This window comes from Cephus cinctus, unplaced genomic scaffold (assembly GCF_000341935.2).
Source record: "Cephus cinctus unplaced genomic scaffold, Ccin1 Ccin1_scaffold0935, whole genome shotgun sequence".
NCBI lineage: Eukaryota > Metazoa > Arthropoda > Insecta > Hymenoptera > Cephidae > Cephus > Cephus cinctus.
In genome coordinates this window covers 325,792-347,386 of record NW_014333502.1, presented here as the reverse complement: position 1 = coordinate 347,386, position 21,595 = coordinate 325,792, and the positions used below count along the sequence as shown (strand labels likewise).

The 21,595-nt window shown below is 37.6% G+C and overlaps 6 protein-coding genes across 15 annotated transcripts; 5 read left to right on the top strand and 1 right to left on the bottom strand.

Annotated features, from left to right (window-relative positions):
- The first annotated feature begins 187 nt into the window (after positions 1-187).
- On the top strand, positions 188-1,456 carry LOC107271309 (60S ribosomal protein L22). 2 transcript variants are annotated; one of them, XM_015747144.2, is made up of 4 exons: positions 188-328; positions 604-747; positions 867-988; positions 1,215-1,456. In XM_015747144.2, exons 1-4 carry the CDS (start codon positions 320-322, stop codon positions 1,360-1,362), a joined length of 423 nt encoding a protein of 140 aa, XP_015602630.1. In that variant the 5' UTR covers positions 188-319; the 3' UTR covers positions 1,363-1,456. The 2 variants fall into 2 exon arrangements, with proteins under 2 accessions (XP_015602630.1, XP_015602631.1); XM_015747145.2 differs by having other exon boundaries at positions 196-328; positions 607-747.
- Positions 1,457-1,990: 534 nt separating this feature from the next.
- On the top strand, positions 1,991-3,707 carry LOC107271310 (gamma-aminobutyric acid receptor-associated protein). Of its 2 annotated transcripts, XM_025088555.1 has the most exons (4): positions 1,991-2,231; positions 3,049-3,246; positions 3,415-3,524; positions 3,600-3,707. In XM_025088555.1, exons 1-3 carry the CDS (start codon positions 2,142-2,144, stop codon positions 3,481-3,483), a joined length of 357 nt encoding a protein of 118 aa, XP_024944323.1. In that variant the 5' UTR covers positions 1,991-2,141; the 3' UTR covers positions 3,484-3,524; positions 3,600-3,707. The 2 variants fall into 2 exon arrangements, with proteins under 2 accessions (XP_024944323.1, XP_015602632.1); XM_015747146.2 differs by having other exon boundaries at positions 1,992-2,231; positions 3,415-3,645.
- Positions 3,708-4,771: 1,064 nt separating this feature from the next.
- On the top strand, positions 4,772-7,172 carry LOC107271299 (putative ammonium transporter 3). 2 transcript variants are annotated; one of them, XM_015747128.2, is made up of 10 exons: positions 4,772-5,323; positions 5,399-5,556; positions 5,618-5,729; positions 5,789-5,994; positions 6,075-6,185; positions 6,256-6,351; positions 6,417-6,505; positions 6,585-6,674; positions 6,749-6,836; positions 6,898-7,172. In XM_015747128.2, the coding sequence occupies exons 1-10, from the start codon at positions 4,890-4,892 to the stop codon at positions 7,074-7,076; spliced, it is 1,563 nt and encodes a 520-aa protein (XP_015602614.1). In that variant the 5' UTR covers positions 4,772-4,889; the 3' UTR covers positions 7,077-7,172. The 2 variants fall into 2 exon arrangements, with proteins under 2 accessions (XP_015602614.1, XP_015602613.1); XM_015747127.2 differs by having other exon boundaries at positions 6,054-6,185.
- Positions 6,661-9,675, bottom strand: LOC107271301 (origin recognition complex subunit 4). Of its 2 annotated transcripts, none has more exons than XM_015747131.2 (6): positions 9,494-9,629; positions 9,172-9,396; positions 8,768-9,094; positions 8,196-8,693; positions 7,974-8,126; positions 6,661-7,883 (listed from the first exon to the last, which is right to left on the bottom strand). In XM_015747131.2, exons 2-6 carry the CDS (start codon positions 9,385-9,387, stop codon positions 7,719-7,721), a joined length of 1,359 nt encoding a protein of 452 aa, XP_015602617.1. In that variant the 5' UTR covers positions 9,388-9,396; positions 9,494-9,629; the 3' UTR covers positions 6,661-7,718. The 2 variants fall into 2 exon arrangements, with proteins under 2 accessions (XP_015602617.1, XP_015602619.1); XM_015747133.2 differs by having other exon boundaries at positions 7,607-7,883; positions 9,172-9,399; positions 9,494-9,675.
- Positions 9,500-11,179, top strand: LOC107271302 (RING finger protein 113A). The gene is made up of 6 exons (XM_015747134.1): positions 9,500-9,774; positions 9,914-9,987; positions 10,091-10,291; positions 10,375-10,591; positions 10,654-10,846; positions 10,924-11,179. The coding sequence occupies exons 1-6, from the start codon at positions 9,663-9,665 to the stop codon at positions 11,102-11,104; spliced, it is 978 nt and encodes a 325-aa protein (XP_015602620.1). The 5' UTR covers positions 9,500-9,662; the 3' UTR covers positions 11,105-11,179.
- A 251-nt stretch (positions 11,180-11,430) lies between these two features.
- On the top strand, positions 11,431-20,965 carry LOC107271295 (synaptic vesicle glycoprotein 2B). Of its 6 annotated transcripts, none has more exons than XM_015747106.2 (13): positions 11,593-12,468; positions 12,546-12,774; positions 15,867-16,152; positions 17,347-17,494; positions 17,598-17,778; positions 17,859-18,180; positions 18,248-18,406; positions 18,478-18,566; positions 18,645-18,809; positions 18,890-19,009; positions 19,080-19,300; positions 19,368-19,530; positions 19,616-20,965. In XM_015747106.2, exons 3-13 carry the CDS (start codon positions 15,883-15,885, stop codon positions 19,794-19,796), a joined length of 2,019 nt encoding a protein of 672 aa, XP_015602592.1. In that variant the 5' UTR covers positions 11,593-12,468; positions 12,546-12,774; positions 15,867-15,882; the 3' UTR covers positions 19,797-20,965. The 6 variants fall into 6 exon arrangements, with proteins under 6 accessions (XP_015602595.1, XP_015602592.1, XP_015602591.1 ...); XM_025088538.1 differs by lacking the exons at positions 11,593-12,468; positions 12,546-12,774 and adding exons at positions 13,244-13,405; positions 14,071-14,126; XM_015747109.2 differs by lacking the exons at positions 11,593-12,468; positions 12,546-12,774 and adding an exon at positions 11,431-11,577.
- Positions 20,966-21,595: the final 630 nt, after the last annotated feature.

Genomic DNA, 21,595 nt, shown 5'->3' with positions numbered 1-21,595 from the left:
GGATGAAGATTTGAACACGCCTGCAGATATGCGTACCGTCATGCATGGGAGTATGAAGTGTGCATTTTAAATTGAGGAAGTTCCACCTAATCTTAGAGATGACGTTACATATATTTTATATTATTTGGCGGATTTTTACGAGATCTATTTTATCGGCGATCAACACTGACACGATGGTATTATAAACAGTGAAAAGTTTCAGGAATCGCTGAACAGATGGTGCTGAGAACGCTGCATCCGCAGCGCCGCGTAGTGGCATACTTTAAAACGCGTTAGCAAGGCGTCAAGGTGTTCTTTCGTTTTCTGGCAACGCTTAAAGATGGCTCCGGTAAGTTTGATCTGCAACAAAAATTTGGAAAAAGCATAAAGTCTTTTATTTTATATAAAGATATTAGTGCAAAAGTGACCATTGTCGTTCTTTACTTATGATTTGTGATTCATTATATCTAAGTTTATTAAGATGTGCTATAGCTAAGTGGATTCTGTTACACGTTTCTTGGCCAACAGATGATCCCTCATTGGGACTTCACATGTGTCACTTTCAAAGGCATCACTGAAATTGGAATATATTCTTCTATTTTATTGAAATGATTCTACTTTCAGCAGGTCCCTGTGAAGAAAGCCAAGCCACAAACTGGCAAGAAGCAGCATCTTCGTGGCAAAGGCCAAAAGAAGAAAGCTTCCCTGAAGTTCACTATTGACTGCACTCATCCTGTTGAAGACAATATTATGGATGTTGCAAACTTTGTAAGTCCCTAAGGATATATTAATATTTCACAGTCGGCTTTTTCGCAGATAGTTGGTTATTTCAATGTAACAGTATCAATATTTGAAATGATATACTCTTAACATATTTCTTTTTCCAGGAAAAATACCTTCAGGAGCACATAAAAGTTAATGGCAAAACCAACAACTTTAGCAATAACGTTGTCTTGGAACGTAATAAAATGAAGTTGTCTGTAAACAGTGATATTGACTTTTCTAAACGGTGAGTTATTGTCCTTGTTGTGTGATTATTATTGTTTTGCTCCTTGCTTGTGCAATGTGACATAAAGAGACACAAGGATCGAAACAATGATTTTATTATTAATATAAGGCAAATAGATATTATTCTCTGATACAGATACTGCATAAACTACGACTGATAATGCAGTGAAACAATAAGCAATTGGAGTACCGATATTTGCACTAATTCAGTACATTCATTTTTATAGGTACCTCAAGTACTTGACAAAGAAGTACCTGAAGAAGAACAAGCTCCGTGACTGGCTGCGGGTTGTTTCTAAAGATAAAGACACATACGAGTTGCGTTACTTCCAGATTAACAGTCAGGAAGATGACGACGAGGAAGACGCAGAGTAATTTAATGCAAAAATCATTTTTACTCTATCGATGACATTACAAAGAAACATCTGTACATACGTTATGTCAATAAATGATCATCGATCAAAAACAACTCTACCGATTTATTTATGCTATCAATAATAATCATAATATCAAAGCGAATAACAAGGGAAAAAAACGGTAAACTGATTTCACATCAAATAAAATGATTACAGTACACCAAATAAAATGATCTAACAACTATCAGTAAAGATATTTAGAGAACATCAAGTAGCAAAACTCTATTAAAGTTCCTATGAAACAACAAAAAATTGCTCAATCCTGACAAACAAAAAGAATCCCTGAATAACAATAAATGATCGTATAACGATGCGTCACGTAGGCGTAACAATACAGTTGTTCCAAGTCCATTTACATCACACAAGAGTTTCCTAACCAAAAATTCAGTATTAAAACTGCAAAACATTTCAAGAATTAATAAAAGTAAATCAATCTATTTAGGGTTTTTCAAATATTTCCAACAACCTACGAGTTTCCCCTAATAATAAGAAATAAATAAAACTATGCCGAAAGTGTAATTGCAGAAGCAGGGACTACTTTTCTACCGCGCAAGATACCAACCGCAGTGCGCAAATCTCCGAGCCTGACGCACGGCGATTGTTGTGACAGAAGTGACTGCTAGAAGGAAAGTGTATCTTGGCCCGTCCTCGTTGACGAGCATTAAAGAAAAATCTACAAAGAGAATTCACGTCACCGGTCGAGCACTAGTGGCCGACTGGCGATATAACAATATCACGATGAAGTTTCAATATAAAGAAGAGAATCCATTCGAGAAGCGTAAAACCGAAGGTGAGAAGATACGTCGAAAGTATCCGGATCGAGTACCCGTAAGTAAATCGTATAAACGACGTTATGTAAATGCTTTGTTGTATAGCTTGTATACCACTGGATATATTTATATTCATATCTATTGATGATTCAAATCCCCTAGGGATTAACGATTAAAGAGAAGGGAAAATTAAACATTTTCTTTCTAGTTCATCAGCAGTTGGTGAAATGGGCGACATTTTTTTTATTCTGGAAATCGTTCAAGGTCGTTTACTGGCCGTTGCACTAAGAGGCCTTTACGCTTTTTGCGTCGTAGATTCTATTGACTCCGATTCTTTCTTTGAGATTTTAGTTGGGATTTATTGTCTTCTAGATGCTTGGAGATATGATATGGTTCTATGGTTTCTTTGCCTTTTTTTTTAGCTACAAGGATCACTGACTGTACTGTGCTGCAGTTCAACACAGCGAATATTGATCTTGTGCAACGCCCAGATTATTACGTGATATAGTACACTAGTAACCTTACATGGTTGACTTGCTGTTTAATGGATGGTCAGCTTTAATACTCTTGTTAGGATATATTGTAGAATGATGGTTGTTAAACTACAAGTGAATCAATGGAAAGAATGAAGTTCAGATTTTGAACTACATGATTCAGCAAGTAGAGAAATTGGTAATTTTGTAGTAGTGAAATAATTTTCATTGAGAGTAATATATTGCGTGTATTAGATAAAGATGACGAATAGAGGAAATATAATAGATAAGAAGTCTGTTATTAGAAGATATGATTTGTAAGAGTTCAAGTTGAAAAACAACTGATTGTTAGAATGCTTTGAATACTGTCTGATCAAGCTTTCTTTTGTTTTCTGTTTCAAGGTGATCGTAGAGAAGGCACCTAAGGCCAGGATTAGTGATTTGGATAAACAGAAGTATCTTGTGCCATCTGATCTAACAGTGGGTCAGTTCTACTTTCTGATTCGCAAACGAATTCATTTGCGCCCCGAGGATGCTCTGTTTTTCTTTGTGAACAATATTATTCCACCCACAAGCGCCACTATGGGATCCCTCTACCAGGTAAGCAAACTTATATGGAACTACCCATGCAAGAAACAGTTACTACCTTGTCTTCTAATAGCAGAATACTCTGATGTTAGAGAGATCAGAAGTTAGATTAAATGCAAGTAAAAACAAGGAAAGAGAGTTCTATTACCTACTTTTGTTCTTTTTGTTCCATGTTCCTAGGAGCATCACGAAGAGGACTTCTTCCTCTACATAGCGTACAGCGACGAGAACGTGTACGGCAGCAACTAGGATTCAAACAGAAATCAAGCTACAAGATTAAACAACAAAAAGTAATGCAAAATAAACCCATAACAAGAAAGAATGAAAAAGTGTAATAACAAAAAAAAACTCAAATTATCAAGCAGAAAAACAGTACCCGCTCTCGACATCTTTAAGTGACCAGAATACCAACGCAATACGGCCATTATCGTTCACGTGTGTAGTCCATACATTATAGGCGCTTATCAAAGATGCAAAATGATAATATAGGAACAGAGGAATGTGAGGAAGCAACTGGAACAAAAGGAGGGTAAGGAAGAGAAGAAAAACAGCAGCAGTACCAACAATGGAATACACTCGAAACATAGCAAACGACCTCGACGAAAAACATCTTAAGTGCAATTTATGATCCGTTTCCTGAAGAAAATGAACCTTTGTTTGGTCATTACAGTCTCTTGGCTGTATAAGTAAACTTCGAGAAGCCCAAGAATCGATTGTATATGGCTCTAGATTCATGTTCTTGGATTTCGGCGACCATCCCAACGCCGGCCACATCGTACACGTCGATGCCGCGTTTCTGGCGTTCGCACAAATTCAAGTTCACGATTTCAACGTAGAAGCGAGAAGCGTCGTTGAGACGATTTTCACTTTGATTTCTCATTGACGCGATTTAGGCATTACTCGTGTGGCTTTCTGTTCTCCATATCAGTGGTGACTCTAATACCAGTATCCAATTGCTGGTAGTAGTTTCTGGCACTATAATGATTCGACGTTCCTTAAAAAAAATCACATGTGGTTTGTCTGGTAATTTTCGAAGTTTTTGTTTTTTTTTCACATGTAAAACATCCAATAAATTGAATTTAACAAAGGGGCGACCGTTTGGTAACGAAAGGAAGAGAAAAAGAAGAAGAATGGACGCCCATGGAATTCTCTATGTGATATAATATATCATTTCTTTTCATTTAGGCTAGCGTTATTATATTGTATTTACGTGACTTAGCGTTCTTCGACTAAGGGGTGGAAGCAAGAGATGGTTATTGATACAGAAAGAGATAAGGGTGATAAGGAATAAGAAAACAAAGGATATGTGAAGCGAGAGAGTCGAGAAATGCGAGTGAGTTTTGCGGTGTATATGGGAAAAGTGGTGAAATGAGAAAATTTTCTGTAACGGCTGGATGTGGGCCAATAAAAAAAGATGAAAAAGTACAAAAAAAGCCAAAGTAAATTTTATACGTTTTACCTTTCTTTCTAGTCATCTACCTTGTTATCCGTATTATGCTGTACTAAGATTTAGGTCAAGCTTGTTAATTTTTAAATTGTTTTTCCCAAGCAGTTGAACTTCCACGATCAGGTAACTATTATTCACTGATTAGTGTTCTTTCGAACGCTCTGAGGACTTTGTTCAGTTTTTTCCTGATCTCTTGGTTACCTTTAAAATGATAAATGACACTAGTGACACCAGAAATGACACTGTTGAACACAATGCGACCTTCACGAAACTTATCAGTTCGGTCTACAATTTGAATCAGGAAGACAGTAATTGGATAGTGACAAATTCCTTTATAATATTTACTATGCAAACGGGTTTTGGGATGCTGGAATCAGGATGTGTTTCCTTGAAGAATGAGGTGAACATCATGATGAAAAATGTGGTGGATATCGTCCTTGGTGGCTTGACATACTGGATGTTTGGGTTTGGTATGAGCTTTGGTAGAAGCGAGTTTACCAACCCATTTATTGGCCTAGGAGATTTTTTGATTGATCCAACAATCGAAGATGAATTTATGGGTCCTGAATGTGCTGCATTTCTGTTCCAATTGAGTTTTGCTACCACTGCTACCACCATTGTCAGTGGAGCTATGGCTGAGCGGTACAAGATTTGAGTTGAATAAATAATTATTGACTTTGTTTTACCTCTTTTATAAAATTTAAACGATTCTTATAGATGCAATTTCAAGGCTTACTGTCTCTTTTCCTTTCTCAATACTATCGTTTACTGTGTACCGGCTGGCTGGGTCTGGGGTGATCACGGTTTTCTGAAGAGGATGGGCGCAGTGGATATAGCAGGTTCTGGAACAGTGCATCTAGTTGGTGGTACCTCTGGTAAGACAGATAAGAGTAATGCCGTAAAGATTATCATTAACTAAGTCTCTTCAAAAAATAGCTCTAGCCTGTGCCATGATGCTTGGTCCACGTTTAGGTCGCTACGATAATGGAATAGATCAGCTACCTCTTGGTTGTCCTGTGAACGCTATCATGGGACTCTTTGTTTTATGGTAAAGATCAAACGAAGCTCTGAACTTACCTGGAACTACGTTATCACTTCAATTTACAGGTGGGGATGGTTAGCTTTCAATAGTGGGAGTACATACGGTGTTAGTGGACAACGTTGGAAATATGCTGCTAGGGCAGCGGTATCCACTATGTTGAGTAGCATGGGTGGTGGTCTGATCGGCTTGGGGTTTAGTCTGGCAAATCCTAAAAGAATTGATATTCTTAGTCAAATTAATGGAATACTCGGTGCCCTGGTGTCTGTTACAGGTATTGCACAGAACGCTGAATAATTAAATAGACATACAATTATTATAAATATTTTCAAGGGGGTTGCTTCCTGTATCAAGCTTGGGAAGCTCTGATTGTAGGAATAATAGGGGCTCTTATATCTTGCACAGTAATGCCAGCTTTGGATAGGGTTGGTATAGATGATCCTGTTGGTGCCTCAGCTGTTCATGGTACTTATGGATTTACAGTAGAAAAAAAAATATATAATTTGATACTGTTATTATATAACAATTCATTTAGGTGCCTGTGGCATGTGGGGTGTTTTAGCTATTGGATTCTTTGCGGATAATCCATATCCATTGTCAATTACCAGTGGACGAAAAGGATTGTTTAAAGGTCTTATTTTAAAATTGTTAATTCTTGTTATCCTTAAAACAATAAAGGCATTGTTATACTTCAAGGTGGAGGAGGGTACTTACTGGCCATTCAAAGTTTAACAGTAATATGTCTTGCTGTTTGGAGTTTTTTAACTTCCATAATTCTACTATGGGTACGTTCGCTCAGTATGTCATTTGTTGGCGAATTAAATAAAATATAATTTATACTAATAAATATTCTGGTATAATAAGATGGTGAACAAAGTTATCCCAATAAGGATGAGCGTCAAGGAGGAACTTTTAGGAGCAGATTTAGTAGAGCATAGTGTTCGTCACGCACAAGTACAAGGATTTATTAAAAAGTTTATCCTATCTTTCCTGTCCATTGGACAATCAGACACTAAATCATATTTCAGATTGGTGTTAGCAGAGCAATGTCAGTTCTACGACCATTCTCACGTCAAGAAAACTTCGACGAGATCGTACAAATAGGAATAAATCCAGGTGAAGATAATCGCTAACCAGGTGTATCTGTATGGAAAATTTATAATCTATTCTATTATAGGTCACGAGTCCTATCTAACGAGATATAATCGCATTAGGAAACATGACAGATTGTTGAAGTTCCTGAAGCGCCAAACGCGCAAAAGGAAGTCATCCGGAAGTGTAAAAATTCACACGATATCCGGTCCTGATATTAACACAAAAAAGGATGCAGAACCGCGTTTTGCCTGGATAGATTAAAATCGTAATAATTATCATTAACTTTTATCTCACTAGTAACTCACTGGAAATGTATAAATTAATTGGTGATTAATGAGTAAAGGGAGTTTAGATAGCAAATTAATACTTTTTCTCGCTAGCTGATAACTCCGTTCTAATTTCACTGACTACATAAGAACAAATGCCAATTCTAATCGCTGTTATTCTAATCGCAATTTTTTTAAATTGTTTTTTTTTTTCATTATATGGACGTACTTCTTTTTTCTACTGGACGTTTATATGGATACAAAGACTCCAAATTTCCACAAGACGCCTAAATATCGAGCGTCGACTACATCCAGGAACTCGTATGTGAACTTTACTGTAGATAAAGGACGTTTCACATTATTGTGAGTTATCTAAGTAGATGAACACATACAGCTTAAGACGATGGGATTATCACTAACTCGATTGGACGAGGTACTGGCACACAGAGATGGACGCACTCAAATGAGACACTTTCACTAGTACTTTTCTTGTTTGAATTGAGAACTAATAACTGGAGAATGAATGGCTCACCGGATATCACTGGCATTTCACTTGATATGAAGGGGAGAACAAAAAGTATACGTCCCCTGGAAGGTTCCAGGAACGAATGCACTAGATTATTGTCCTGACATTTCTTCACTGTAAACTGCTCTTTGCCCACTGAGCCACTTCTGTTGGAAGTCCTGAATAATTTTTTACAGCCTCCATTACTTGGTGCGGAGTCAACAGAAACTTGAAGAACTCATATTCTTTCTCTACCCTGGTGTTTGTTCCTGCTATAGGTGCCAGGAATTCCAGGTTCTGTGGAAAAAATTTTTGATAGATTAAATTATGAGAAATACTGAGCTACGAAAAATATTAAGACTCTCTTTAAAATGACATTGTGACTACCTTGATGTGCTCGAATGCTTTCATGATTACTGGTCTCTGGACGGACTGTATGGAGGAATTCTGGTTGACAAATTTCATATAGCGGTTTAAAACCATTTCAAAATTTAATGGTTCTCCGTCATAGATTTCGGTCTCGTGCTTCATGGCGATAATCTGGTCAAACGATAGTTGGAAAGTTTATCTTAGGATTAGATAATTATGTTATTATATTGAAATACTCACCAGACACAGCTCCAGAACAGACAGTCCTTCGAGCATAAGGACTTTATCATCTTGAGAAAATATCTTGCTAGCTTCGACAAAATCATTTACTTCTAGCCTCTGATGCTTTTCTGATAGGGATGATACAGCAATGGCTAGGAAGTTCCTAAAACTTCTTTCGCTGACATCTATTTGATACATTCGTTTTAAAAGATTAACCATTGTAACATTTTCAATTAAATTCTTTATGTAATCATTCCACATGGCTCCAAACTGGGGATCTATCGTGCAGTCATCATATTGTTGTTCAATTTTGTTGACATTCTCATCATCTGGTAAACTGAGCAAGTGTTCAAAGAGTTGAAGCCTATCATCAAAGGCTGAGATAGGCTGTTCAGCTCCTGACGTGTCACCAGGAAATAGAAATATTTGACGATGAGAAAATCTTGATTTCACTCTTTTCTCCAGGAGTTCGATGACATCTAGTCTGCATGTTATTCCCAACACACAAATCGGTGCCTTTAAATCAAGAAAAATAACGATCATATCAAGGTATACATTTAATATAATTAGTTATTAGAAATATTATTTACCTGGGCAGATTGAGTCACATCAAACAAATTATATAATAATGTTTGATTGTGATGAGCACAGAACAAATCAAACTCATCGAGTATAAAAATAACTGGTTTGGATCGCTTTTTATCACCAGATTTCAGGCATTCTAACAGAAAACTCAGATTTTCTGAGAAACTTCCAAAAACCTTATCCCCCACAGCATTCTCTAATTGCATCTGACGAGTAGCATCTTTCAAAGCAAGCCTATCATCGGTATGCACTAGACCATGTAAATTTACTATGAGAGCATTCTCTTTAAAGGACTTTAGTGTTTCCAGTTCCTTAAGAACACTATTGACAAGCTAAACAAGACAATAGACAGTAAAGACAGTTGGATCATATAAAAATAGGAAATCATACAAAGATTTAATATACTTACTGTAGTCTTGCCACTGCCACGAGGACCAATTAACAGTGCGGAGTTACTCTCACCCATTTCAACTGTTCGTTTGAGCAAATCATAAACATGCAGTCTTTCCTTGACATGATGACGGAACTTGGCTTCAGGACACATTATTTTCTTTTTTAAATATTTACGTGTAAGGAGTATCATATTGTCCTGGAAATCTATGGCCATGTTCTTCTTCTTGCTCATCTTCCAAAACTGCTGTCAAGAATAATAGGAATGTACTGTTGTGCATCAGCATCTCAAGCATGCAACTACTGTACAGATAGAACCATTCAACTGGACAGCTACTCACCCTTGTATTTCTCTAATTATGTGAAACAATATTCAAAGTTTATATCGTAAAACAAGATAATACGAAAAGTTGGACTACTTCAAAGCTGTGGAAGTAATTAACTGGCTAGTGGTTACTGCGAGCGTCGGTTTTAAAGGGACGCGTAAAGTCAGATGTTTACCAAATAAACATGGAGAATACGGAGCCACAGTCAATGAAGAAAAATTGTACGTTTCTATTTAATCGTCGTAAGATAAGAAACATTGCGACAAGAAAGCGTAAAGGTGTCGAGGATGAAGATGGTGAGTTATTATGAAAAATTATGGCCGATAACTGATCGGTTTATAACCCTTTAATTTCATTACTTAAATTCGATTAAGATTTTTAGGTTAACTTCTGTTATATTTTGATATGTAATTATTTGTTTTTTATACATTTTAGATAGTAGTGATGATGAGACTACTGTTGTTAAGAAGGATAAGAAGCAAAATGATCAGAATCCCATGAGACAGAGCGTGAGCAGTTTATAATATTCTGTTGTAATACTATGCGTTATATTATTTCTTGTTACTGTATTGACTCTCTGTTTCGAATCCTTGAAAACAAGTTTTTTTACAGACTAATACAAAGCGTCAGCAACGTAAAGCAGATGAGGATGACAGTGGTGAGGATGATGGAGTAACAGTATCCTATAAGAGCAAAAGAATACCCATGCCTGCTGGTCCTAGTGACCAAGGAGCCACAGCAATACTAGAGACTGAAACTGAAGTCGACAAGGATGCTCAGGCATTATTTGAAAAAGCTCAGAAGATAAACGAAGTAATTAATCTTAATATTTCACTATAAAAATATCATAACCTCGCCAACCACTAAATAAACATACAGCTCCTAAATTTTTGTAGGAACTTGAAGGAAAGGAGGATGATAAGATATATAGAGGCTTAAACAATTACGCACAATACTACAAGAAAAAGGATACTGCTGCTGGCAATGCTTCCAGTGGAATGGTACGCAAGGGACCAATACGTGCACCAGCTAATCTCAGAGCGACTGTCAGATGGGATTATCAGCCGGACATTTGCAAGGATTACAAGGAAACCGGTTTCTGTGGTTTTGGCGGTAAGTCTTTCCTCACTAGCTGTAAGAATTTCTATTTTCAATATAGCTTTTCATATTTTCAGACAGCTGTAAATTTCTTCACGACCGTTCCGATTACAAACTCGGTTGGCAACTTGAAAGAGAAGCTGCTACTGGGGAATACGATAATAGCGGCGACGAGGATGATAAGAAATATGAAATAGACAGCGACGACGACAACCTTCCATTCAAATGTTTTATCTGTCGTGGCAGTTTTGTGGATCCGGTTGTTACAAAGTTTGTAAAACCGTGAAAATCTTGTACAATCCCATTTAACAGCTTGAATTTTTAACATCATCTGTCCATTTTTACAGATGCAAGCACTACTTTTGTGAGAAGTGTGCTCTGGAGCAATACAAAAAGAGCACACGGTGTTTCATATGCAACGTGCAGACAAATGGGATGTTTAATCCCGCTAAGGATTTAATGGCAAGAGCGAAGATGGAGGAAAAGGAACGTGAAGCTGAAGAAGCTGGAACCAGCGATTCTGATTAAATCGAGAATAGAGTTTAACGCAGTTTTTCCACATTTTCTTTCATTTCTATCAATAAATTATCCTTTTTAAAATAAGCCTTACGTTATTTCCTTATCTTTTATTCTACACAAGGTGCTCCAAAAAAACTACAATAGAACATGCTGCATAAGAAGATATTTCATAAAATCAGCTGACAAATCTTCCAGAGAAAATTTGATGCTCAGACAGAAGCACAGAATAATTCTTAATACAGTTATCAGTGAGCTCCCATTATCAGTCAGTTATCGTTTTCAAGTTTCTTATCAGAGAACCTCATTGACTCACGTCGCACATAATTTCATAATAAAACTCAGTCTGTTCTCGATATAGAATCAAGCACATTGTCACCCAGAACATCTACCAATAAAAGTCCCAATTAATAACTAAAATCAAAATGATAATAAAGCTGGATCAACGATACTGCTGTGAGAGTAGCGTTTTCATATAATAGAAGGTACGTTCGTCGAAACTCCAAACAATGTGAGCAAGTGTTCATCAGGTATCAAATAGTTAGGCGCGAGTAACATGTGGCTAGGAGTTATCGCGTATCACTTTACTAATTAATCAAATGCATTTGCCCTTTGTTAATCCAGCAAATGCTGTCGCAAGCGGCTCGACATATGCAGAGAGAGAGAGAAAGAGATAGTGCGCGCGAGAAAGACAGAAGCGTAGAGAAAACTTTGGACTAATTTCATACGTTCAGACCTGCTGAGTTTGAGCAGTCATGTGGAATCTCGAAAGGAATAAAATGTCGTGCGAACATAAATGGTGATGAACATTAGATATATTAGAAGTATATATATAGGACAGTGTAATCATCATCTATCAGCTCACATGCAGATACACTTAATAATGATGATGACGATGATCCGACTGTGTTAAATTTGAATATTCATGAAGCGCGTGTATGACTAATGACTAGTTTTCTACGCAGTAAAACTATACGGAATAATAAAAGCAAAAAGTGAAAAACATTTTCATGTTATCTGCCGAGTTTCCATAAGGTGAACAGTGGAGTGACGACTATACAATTTTACAACAGGAAAAAGACGACTCGCTTTCATAATCAAAAACGCTGGATTAAGATTGAGTTATCATTTTGAAAAATCTCCATTATAAATTTTGCATCCTGCTAGACAGTTTCTACGAATGTAATTTAGCCGGAAGAGCATTTTGAAAGTGACACATCAATTCGCGCTCTTGCCTGGATGCTGCATCGCGAAATCCCACTAGTCCTGTATCTCAGTTTCTCCATTAGGATATTCCAGGTCGGTTGAGAATCTATTATGAATTCCATTTAACGGGGACTAGGGACAAGAGAGATAAGCCGACGTAAACTCTAGAAGTAAGTCCGACTGAGTTTAATTGTGCCAGTTGAGAGTAAGTAATGATATCTCAATTGGGCTAAAATTAATTGCACAGTGGGAGGTCATCAAGTGAACGTCCAGTAAACATCATGCAGCATCCGAACCGTGGGGGACATAAAGTGTACGAATAATTCAGTATAATAGTTTTGAATGACATAATAAAACGATAAACGGCATACATAGTGTCAGTGACGTGCGGTATAAATACAATAATTATCGAATAAATACACAAGACGTGATTGTTATCCGTAATAAGAAAACTTAGTGTCTCAACAAAAACGAAGGTAGGTGAAAAAAAGAGAAAAAATAAAATTCATGTAGTACTACGAGTCTGAACGATGCCCGGGAATCCCCTATTTTTATAATAATATTCTTCAATCAATGGATGTCCATTGAGAAAAGTAACAAAGCCAATCTAGACAGAGTGAGTCATTCATGCGAATTCATCCGTTGGTCTCAGGATGATCGAGTGGTACAGACAATAATACGAGGTCTGTTTGTCCGCTTGTAAGGCAAGTGCACGAGGTGCGATAATAAATTTCGCAACTGATAATTTTTCAAAATTGACAAGGACATTGGTCGCGTGACGATATTTAATTAGAAATTAGGCTTGTACTGTGGTACAGTGGGTAGCGCGGGGGAATTTATCGATTTGAAATGATGTACTGTACCGATGAAAAACGTCAGTTCCTCGGCACCAGTATGGGAGGAGGGAATCCGGTAGATAAATGTAAGTGAAACAGTTAGTATGTCCACTTGAATCGATAGAGAATGTTTCTCTTGATTCGTTGGAAAATGTCATCGGACAGCGGGAGCGTAAGGACGGAATTTCAAAGTGCTGGCGAGCCGTCGAGGATCGCGAGGATGTCCTACGTATCTGGGATTTTCTATTATTCGCGGTGAAGACTGAAATAAGTAAGAGAGAAAAAAAATATAAAAATGGAGTTTTATATTTATGAGATAAGAAAAGGATATATATTTCGAGATACCTAATCCGTCGCGTTTATCGACTCCACGACGTCGTACACGTCGTCGCTACGTAGAGTTCCTCGATGTCGTCGTCGGCGTCCTCGTCGACGGGAGAAATTGATGCTGTGAAGTTTGTGCGTCTTTTTCTGCTCGCTTCGTTAAATTTTACTGACTGCTTTCTCTCTTTCCTTTGACGTATAGAAAATAGAAGGATTAATATAAAAAATTACAGTCGCATGTGGCAGGTTTTCTTGTATACCGGGTGTTCAAGAGTTTGCTGCACTTTGTTAATAGGCTGCACGTTCTTTAATTACTTGTATAACGATTAATGGTGTGGTGTCTCTTGAGCCTTTTTATCTTTTGAAAGGAGAATTATATGAATGTGTGTGATATATTACATCAAACTACATCTTTTTTAAATTTGAAGGGCGCAACGAATTAATTAATTGCGAAAAGTCACGCACATTTAAAAACCAGTTTCTTTTACCGTGGGATGCTGATGGTTTATTGTTGTATTGTTAAAAAGTTTCTGCTGGTAAAAGACATTTTTAAATATTCTACCGATTATCGGTAACACTGTTTTGAGATAGCATATATTTTTTCATCTGAAGAATACTCTTACGGGAAAGTCAGCCGTAAGGAGTTTAAGTCAATAACTATAAAACAGGTAAGTGATTGTATCTATTAATTTATATTGTCAATTTTTTTAATTGATTCCAAATAGGCGCTTTGGCATAAGATAACGAATTGATTTTTTGCCAACAGTTTTTTTTTTTTAATTTGCTAATGGAATTTGGTTTTCAAGATCTCAGAGACATTCAAGTAAAATGAAATTAATATCTGCATATTTAGCTGGATATATCGGTATGTACAGGGCGTGCCGACAGGAGTGTACCTTCCTTATCACTAAAACTAGATTAGAGTGAAATGATTTATTGAAGGTTAACTGTGTCCAGTCTAGCTTGAACCCAGTTGTTGCTTTAAATAGGGATAACTGATATAAGAGTAAAGCAGAACTTGATATCAGAGGAGTTTTTCAATTTCAATTTATATCCTCAGAAGATTCCGTAAAAGACTAAACGCGTGAATTGATAAAAAATACAAACATTTTCAGAAAAACGAGAGCACGGAACGGTGAAATTAATAGTTTGAAATTTATGGTTCCGGTATATTTATTTTAGGAATAGAATAACATACGAACACTTCTCGGAATATGAAACGGACAGTAATATCTAAAAAGAAAAAGAAATGGACTCACTAAAAACTATATAATCGAAAACGTCCAACATCCTAGAAAAGTCCTTTGAAAGTTCCTGTTCTTATCTTTTATAATGCTTTCCGCTTAAGTTCGCCGTAGGTTCTGAAAAATAAAATGTAAGTTACTTTCAAAAGAAAATATGTCCTACACCAACGGCAAAAATTACAAGGAACAATTCTTATTAAGAATATAAAACTATTTATAATTTCCTGGGACTATGCCATGACATCATAGTCCCTTTACAATTCCTCATCTGGACGTGAATTCTGACAACCGCATAAATCAACGCTAGTCGCAGTAGCACCAACCGTAAATCCATCCTAGACAAGCGCTAAACAATACTCCTATCACCATGGCACAAAATGCACGGCCAGCCAGGTGATTTGGCATAAAAAGCCAACATTATCTACTAAACTTTGTTAAATATTTGTCAACCAAGAGCGTCTGGCGTTCTTTTGCGAGCGACAATATCTCATTCCGTTTACTATGTCATAGAAACTCACAAGAACCTGGTGCTTTGTGATTTTCCCTAGTGCAAATCGAATTTTTCCTTTTGGATGTGGAAAGTATTTAATTTTTATCTCGTGTACGAACTAAAGAAACAAAGTAACAATAGAGAGAAGTACATGACGATAATGCATCTTTTTGGGATATTTGTGGAGTAAGTGACGCCAATCGTCTTAAGAAAAATGAATAAATATGGTAAAGAAATAGTGACGATTATACAAAGATGTGGTATATGCACTGAATGTAATTTAATACATTTTCTTTTCTAATTAACTTGCCACGTTGTTCATTATACTAGGTGGTCAAACTAAAACGAGTTACAGCAAAATTCTAGACTGTGATTACATTCAGTTGAATCACCCACTACGTCGGTACTGGCTTTATATGAATGTATTCCTAAATACCGATATTTTATATTTTATATTAATAATTTATTAACTGGGACTAGATATTCTTGTTGCATATTTACTGCTAACAGGGAACTGCTATTGTATGCTCTGGATTAATTTGTACGTGCTGCTTCGTCGCATATTTATTTTTAAATCCATAGAAGTAGCAATCGAAATTCAACACCGTTACTATCTTAAATCAATCTCCATGAAGATTAAAATCGCTGAGGATTTTTATTTTTCATGATTTCAGATGGTTTGTGGCAGTGATGCCCTCGTCCGAGGAGGAAAGCCAGTGGCTCGTGGGAACCGGAGCCGTTCTGGGTTCCTCAGGGACTGGAGTGCCATCGTCAGGGTCTGGAGAACGTACTCCGGGCACTAGGTCTACTCTCTATACGGAGGAAATGAGCTCCCAGGTAGGAAACGCGGCTGCGGCTGGCGTTAATACATCATCGGCAGACTCGGCCGAACACGACTTGATAGATTCTACAGCCGATGCTACATTACTTGCTCAGTTTCATGAGGACGCGATTAAACAGGTAAGTTCGAATAATCTGTGTAATATAGTACTTTGCGATACAAGTGCGAGAAAGCGAACTTTATAGGCAGGCGGTGAAGTTGGTCGCATGAATCGCATACGAGTAACACAACGGCACGAGCCGAAGCCGAGTGCTGTTTGTTTTACGAGTGCGGCGAGTGTGACAAACTTCACGAACTGCGTATAATGTTCGCTTTATTGTACCAGTATCGCATAATATATTCTGTAACGAATGCATGAAAAACGCTACTTTTTGTGCCTCCAAAATGACTGGAACATCTCTTTGTTGAAGGAGGCAGCCATAAGAAGAGCAAGGAAGGTTTCCAAAGTGAATGCATTTCGTGACAGCGCGCGAGAACAAAGTTTACTTTATCGCACTTGTGCGAGAAGAAAGCACTGTGCAATAATGTAAAATTGGGCCGTTTTGCGCATGCGCAGCATTTTTATCGTATCCATAGCTATAAAGTGCTACTTTCACCACACTTCGGAGGCACGAAATGTAGTGTTTTTCATGCATGAGTTACATACAATAATTTACGAGAAACAATGAATGTTAGGTAAATATAAACGTAAGTATTGTTTATAGTACGCCGTACGGTGAGTGAATGATCTACGTGCGCGCTTAACGGGTTGCCATATAAAGTGGAGAAATTAATAACTACGCAGGCGCCAGAAAAGTCGCGACGTCTATTTGGATGTGTAGATCAGTCAAAAATCCTTCGCGAGGACCAATCGCATAAACTGGTTTGGTTACCATGGAAACTGTTCTTGGACTCCGAACGTAACCACAGCTTGCGGCGTCCCTTGTTGGCGCACAATGCACTTCGCGTTGTCGTGTGGCTGCATTTTCGTTTGCTAGCTACAACTTATTTTTGAAATTTTTTTTCTTTTGATTGTACGGGTATTAGAGCATTTCTACAACATGGAAGAGGCGCTGGATGATTCCATCGTGAAATTGAAATACAAACCCCGCGAGCTGCCCAGTTTCCTCAGGGAATTTCCTGTAAATATATTCGTGATTGTTTGTCCGAATCGAGGTTATCGCGTTCCTAGCTGTAGAGGATGCATGACTACTTGTACATTATTACTCGGGGGAGTTTGAGAGTCTTGTACGAGATATTTCATGGTTTTCATTTAATAGTATGTATGGGAACGGTCATTTCATTCATTCTGAAATTACTTTGTTCGTTTACAGGCTGGTGTAGGTTACTTCCAAGTATTAGCAGCCCTTTGTACCGGTCTCAGTCTTGCTGCGGATACTGTGGAATTCTTTGTTGTTCCTTACATTCTACCCAGTGCTGAGGTTGAACTCTGCATTGAAGACAATGAAAAGGGATGGCTTGGTTAGTCATGTTTCTAATATTTTTAGATAAATGTCTTACTTCTATAACATTGAGGATTGTACTTTTCAAGTCTATCGTATCCTAAATGATATTCTTTTCTTAGGCAATATCACTCTTGTTGGTCTTGCCATTGGTGGATTATGCTGGGGTGGTTTAGGGGATCGACTTGGCAGACGCAGAGCACTGCTCTCAGCAATGGCAGTACATGCTCTATTCAGTGGAGTTGCAACATTCATGCCCACTTACGGGACTTTTATGACTGCAAGATTCTGCTCCGCAATTGGGTATGGTTTTATTGACGAATACTTTCAATTTTTGAAAGAAAATTTCATAGACACAATGCACTCTTATCTTATACCTACAGTGTAGGAGGATCCTTGCCACTAGCATTTGCTTATCTAGCTGAATGCTGTCCAAGATCAAGCAGAGGTCGTTGGACAGGTGCTCTCGTAGGAGCAGGTGCCCTTGGTGGAGTCTATGCAGCTCTGCTAGCCTGGGCCATGGTACCAACAACTGGAGAAATGGTCGTTCTCGAAAATAAAGAACATTTTAGCGCCTGGCATCGTTTTCTGCTTCTTTGCTGTCTACCTGCACTCTGTGCTACAGTGGGTCTTGTATTCCTACCCGAGAGCCCGCGATATCTTATCGAGGCTGGACGAGATGTCGAAGCTATGATGGTGTATCAGGTTAGACAGCTTTAAAAAAATTTAATCTCAAGATTCCTAAATTTATAATTTGTTCTTCTCCTTCCAGAGGATATACAAAAGAAACAATGCTAGGAAAGGTGCTACAGGTGCCCAATATCAATTGTCAGAATTGGAACTTCCTAGTAAAAGGCCGCGCGGTTTGGCGCCCCCATCACCAACGAGTCATGCCAGCGTTTTGGCAGATATTATGTATTCCATTGAAATGGTAAGACAGCTGTATAACTTAATGATTATTTTGGAACAAGAATGTAACAGCGTAATCTTACATTATCACAGTTTTGGAATTCTTTCTTGGAGTTATTCTCAACACCACATCTCAGAGTCACTGTGGTGCTTCTAGTCATTTGGTCTGCCGCTGCATTTGGGTAAAATTTCAGTTTTTCTTCTTATACACACATATCTTATATCTTATGCAGACTATGTAATTTAATATAAATTTACAGACTTTATGGACTGATGGTCTGGTGTCCAGAGTACCTGAAACTACTGAGAGCCACAGAATACGAAGCGCACACAAAACAAATCGTAAACGAGACGTTTCATGATCAAAAATTTACTGGTTCCTTGGAAAATAGCCAGTACAAAAATTCCACTTTCCTCAATTGCCAGTGAGTGTATTATTTTATTGAAGATGTAACCACTTCCAACTCTATTGAAAGTATTGACATCGTCTCTTTGCGTTATACAGGTTTACAAAGATGGTTTTCAGTCATGTAAATTTTGACAATTGCACCTTCCATTCTGTGGAATTCAGTAACATAAAATCTAGCAAAACCCACTTCACAGACAGCATTATCGTTGACTCCAAGTAAGTTGAGAAAGCATTTTCAAAGTTGCAAAAATTTCAATGTAACATACAGAGACAAATAACATTTCAGATTCGTCGATACGGATTTGTCTGCTCAAGTATTCACCAGATGTACCTTGGAGAATAATACAGAATTGAGTTTAAGTGGCCCATGCCCCACCCTGGATCTAGATTACAATATCTACATTGAGGAAGCTCTCCATGGCCATTTGGTAGCCCAATTAGCCTTCGTACCAGCAGCAGCCCTAGCTGGACTGGCTCTGACGATACTTCAGCGACCAAAAATGATAGGTGAATGTGAAAAGTAGCTGCATTAAAGTTAAGAATAAAAGTGCTACAACTCTTAATCTGTCTTCAGGTATCTCTTTATTCTTCTCTTCCGTCGCTGCTTTGTGCCTGATGCTGGTAGGCACCAACAGTTCGGCAGTGCTTGGCTTCGAAGGTGGCTTCATCGCAGTCTTCGCTGTCGGATGGACATCGCTTACCTTAGCCACAGTTGAAAGCTTCCCAACGCATCTAAGGTAAGTTTCATCGCATGTTTTCTAAGACAAAAGTACATTTCAATATAAAGAACTCTAGATCATATAAATGCTTTGAATTTCTTAGGTGTACAGGCTTCGGCTTCATGACAGCTGGTATCAGATTATCAGGATTAATAGGCACAGCGACCTATCAGACTCTAGTTGGTGCCCCACTGATTGCTCCGGCTCTTTTGACAGCCACTGCTCTACTTGTAGCCAGTGCAGCTACGTTCAAATTGCCACATACTCACACAGTCTTCTTGTAAGCTTTTCCCCCACCGAAATCTATCAATTTTATCCCAAGCACGATGGATTATTTGTTAATAGCGCTAGCAACAAGGCACTCCCATTGTTCATGCGAAAATAAGATCGCTGGACTGGCCATGCCAGCTATGTTAGTTAATGAAAGCCACTAATAAGCTTGTCGCGTTTATCTCATCTGAGAGACATAACAAAGCGCACAGCCCATTTAGCCGAATGAGATGGAACGAGATATATCAATGAAAAATATGAGGAGGTGACACGAGGCAAGAGAGCCATACGATAATTGATAAAAGAGATCAATTTTAAAAAATGTACTGCAATGACTAAGTGATTATTAGCGAGAAAGTCGCTTCTTAGAAGCTTGGGGTTAGCGCCAATTTATTAATTAGACAATCCCGCATACGTTCCAAAGTGACGGGTCTTTTGAGCTCTCTTGGACGCAAATCCAGGATTCTCATTTTCTAACAAGAATACGTAAATTATTGGAAGCTGTGCTAATGTAAAAAGAGTGTCGCAATATGCGATATCTTCAAAGTTATGGAGATGAAAGACTAATGCACGAAAAGCATATCAAGAGAAGGAAATATGTCCAAGGGTGAAAATGTCATTTGGATGGAAAAATAATAATCTGGCAATAAGAACCATATCACTGTCCTTGAATGATTCCGATTGCCGACAAGAGTTTTTGCTGGATTGAAATTTTAATCGTTTAAAAGTTTCCATATATGTTCTCCATTTCTCTTCCTCGTAGAACTGTTACCCTAGAAGAGGAGGAGTATACAGATTTTGTTCGTCTATGATAAAAGACTCGAACGCGCCAATCCTTCGTAGCTGAAGCCATTATTAATTAATTAATTTTACTCAGCATATCGTGCTCTACGTGCGAGCAACATAACAGCTCGATTAAAATTACTTTGTAGGATATTTTAGGTTTACGTATACTTTGCTGTATACAATCACATCAATGGTTTAATGATATTCGTTGTATCAAGAAACTGAGAATGAAAATGTGATGGAGAAAATGATGAGCGACGATCTTCTTTCTCTAGTCTATTTAAAAGAAAAATTCCTTGGACTCTTCAACGTACGACATCAGAGGAACAAGAGATTACATCTTGCTTAGAGACATATTAGAAACAAGAGGAAAAAAAGGAAAAGATACACATTAATTCCAATGGCGGATGTCGATAATCGCCGTCATTGCGGCTAACTTCATAGAGACTGTTTTTAGATTATACATTCGTATTGCTCCTAGGGGCATTGGTCGCCCGTAGATTATAAATTAATTTACACACTATATATATATATATATATATATATATATATATATATATATATACACACACGACGATGCACCTCTGACAAATTATACAGTATAAAAAAATGCATCCCCCCAAGTGCTTCTATGAGAAAAAGAAAATATTTAAAGAAATATAATTAAAACATTTTACGCATCGCATTCTTAGTTCCTACTTGCGTGAATTTTCAAAGGATGCAAACGGCGATATTAATTTATGTTATTTTTGTCTCCAACGTCCAAACCATTCAATTATATAAATGTGCGATCCATTGGAAAAATAGAAGGATGAACGGAGACGTGTAGGAAAAAATTGATAAGTCCGACGTACCCATGTGCATTAAACGTGGGTCAGTATAAAATCGTCCTCCGAAAGCAACGGAGACGAGATCTGTAACAATAAAGAAAGTTGGAACAAAAAACAATGCATTTAAATTACCATTACATAATGTAAAAATCAGCCATGTCCTTTTAAGCGTATAGTTTGCCATTATAATTTTCCCT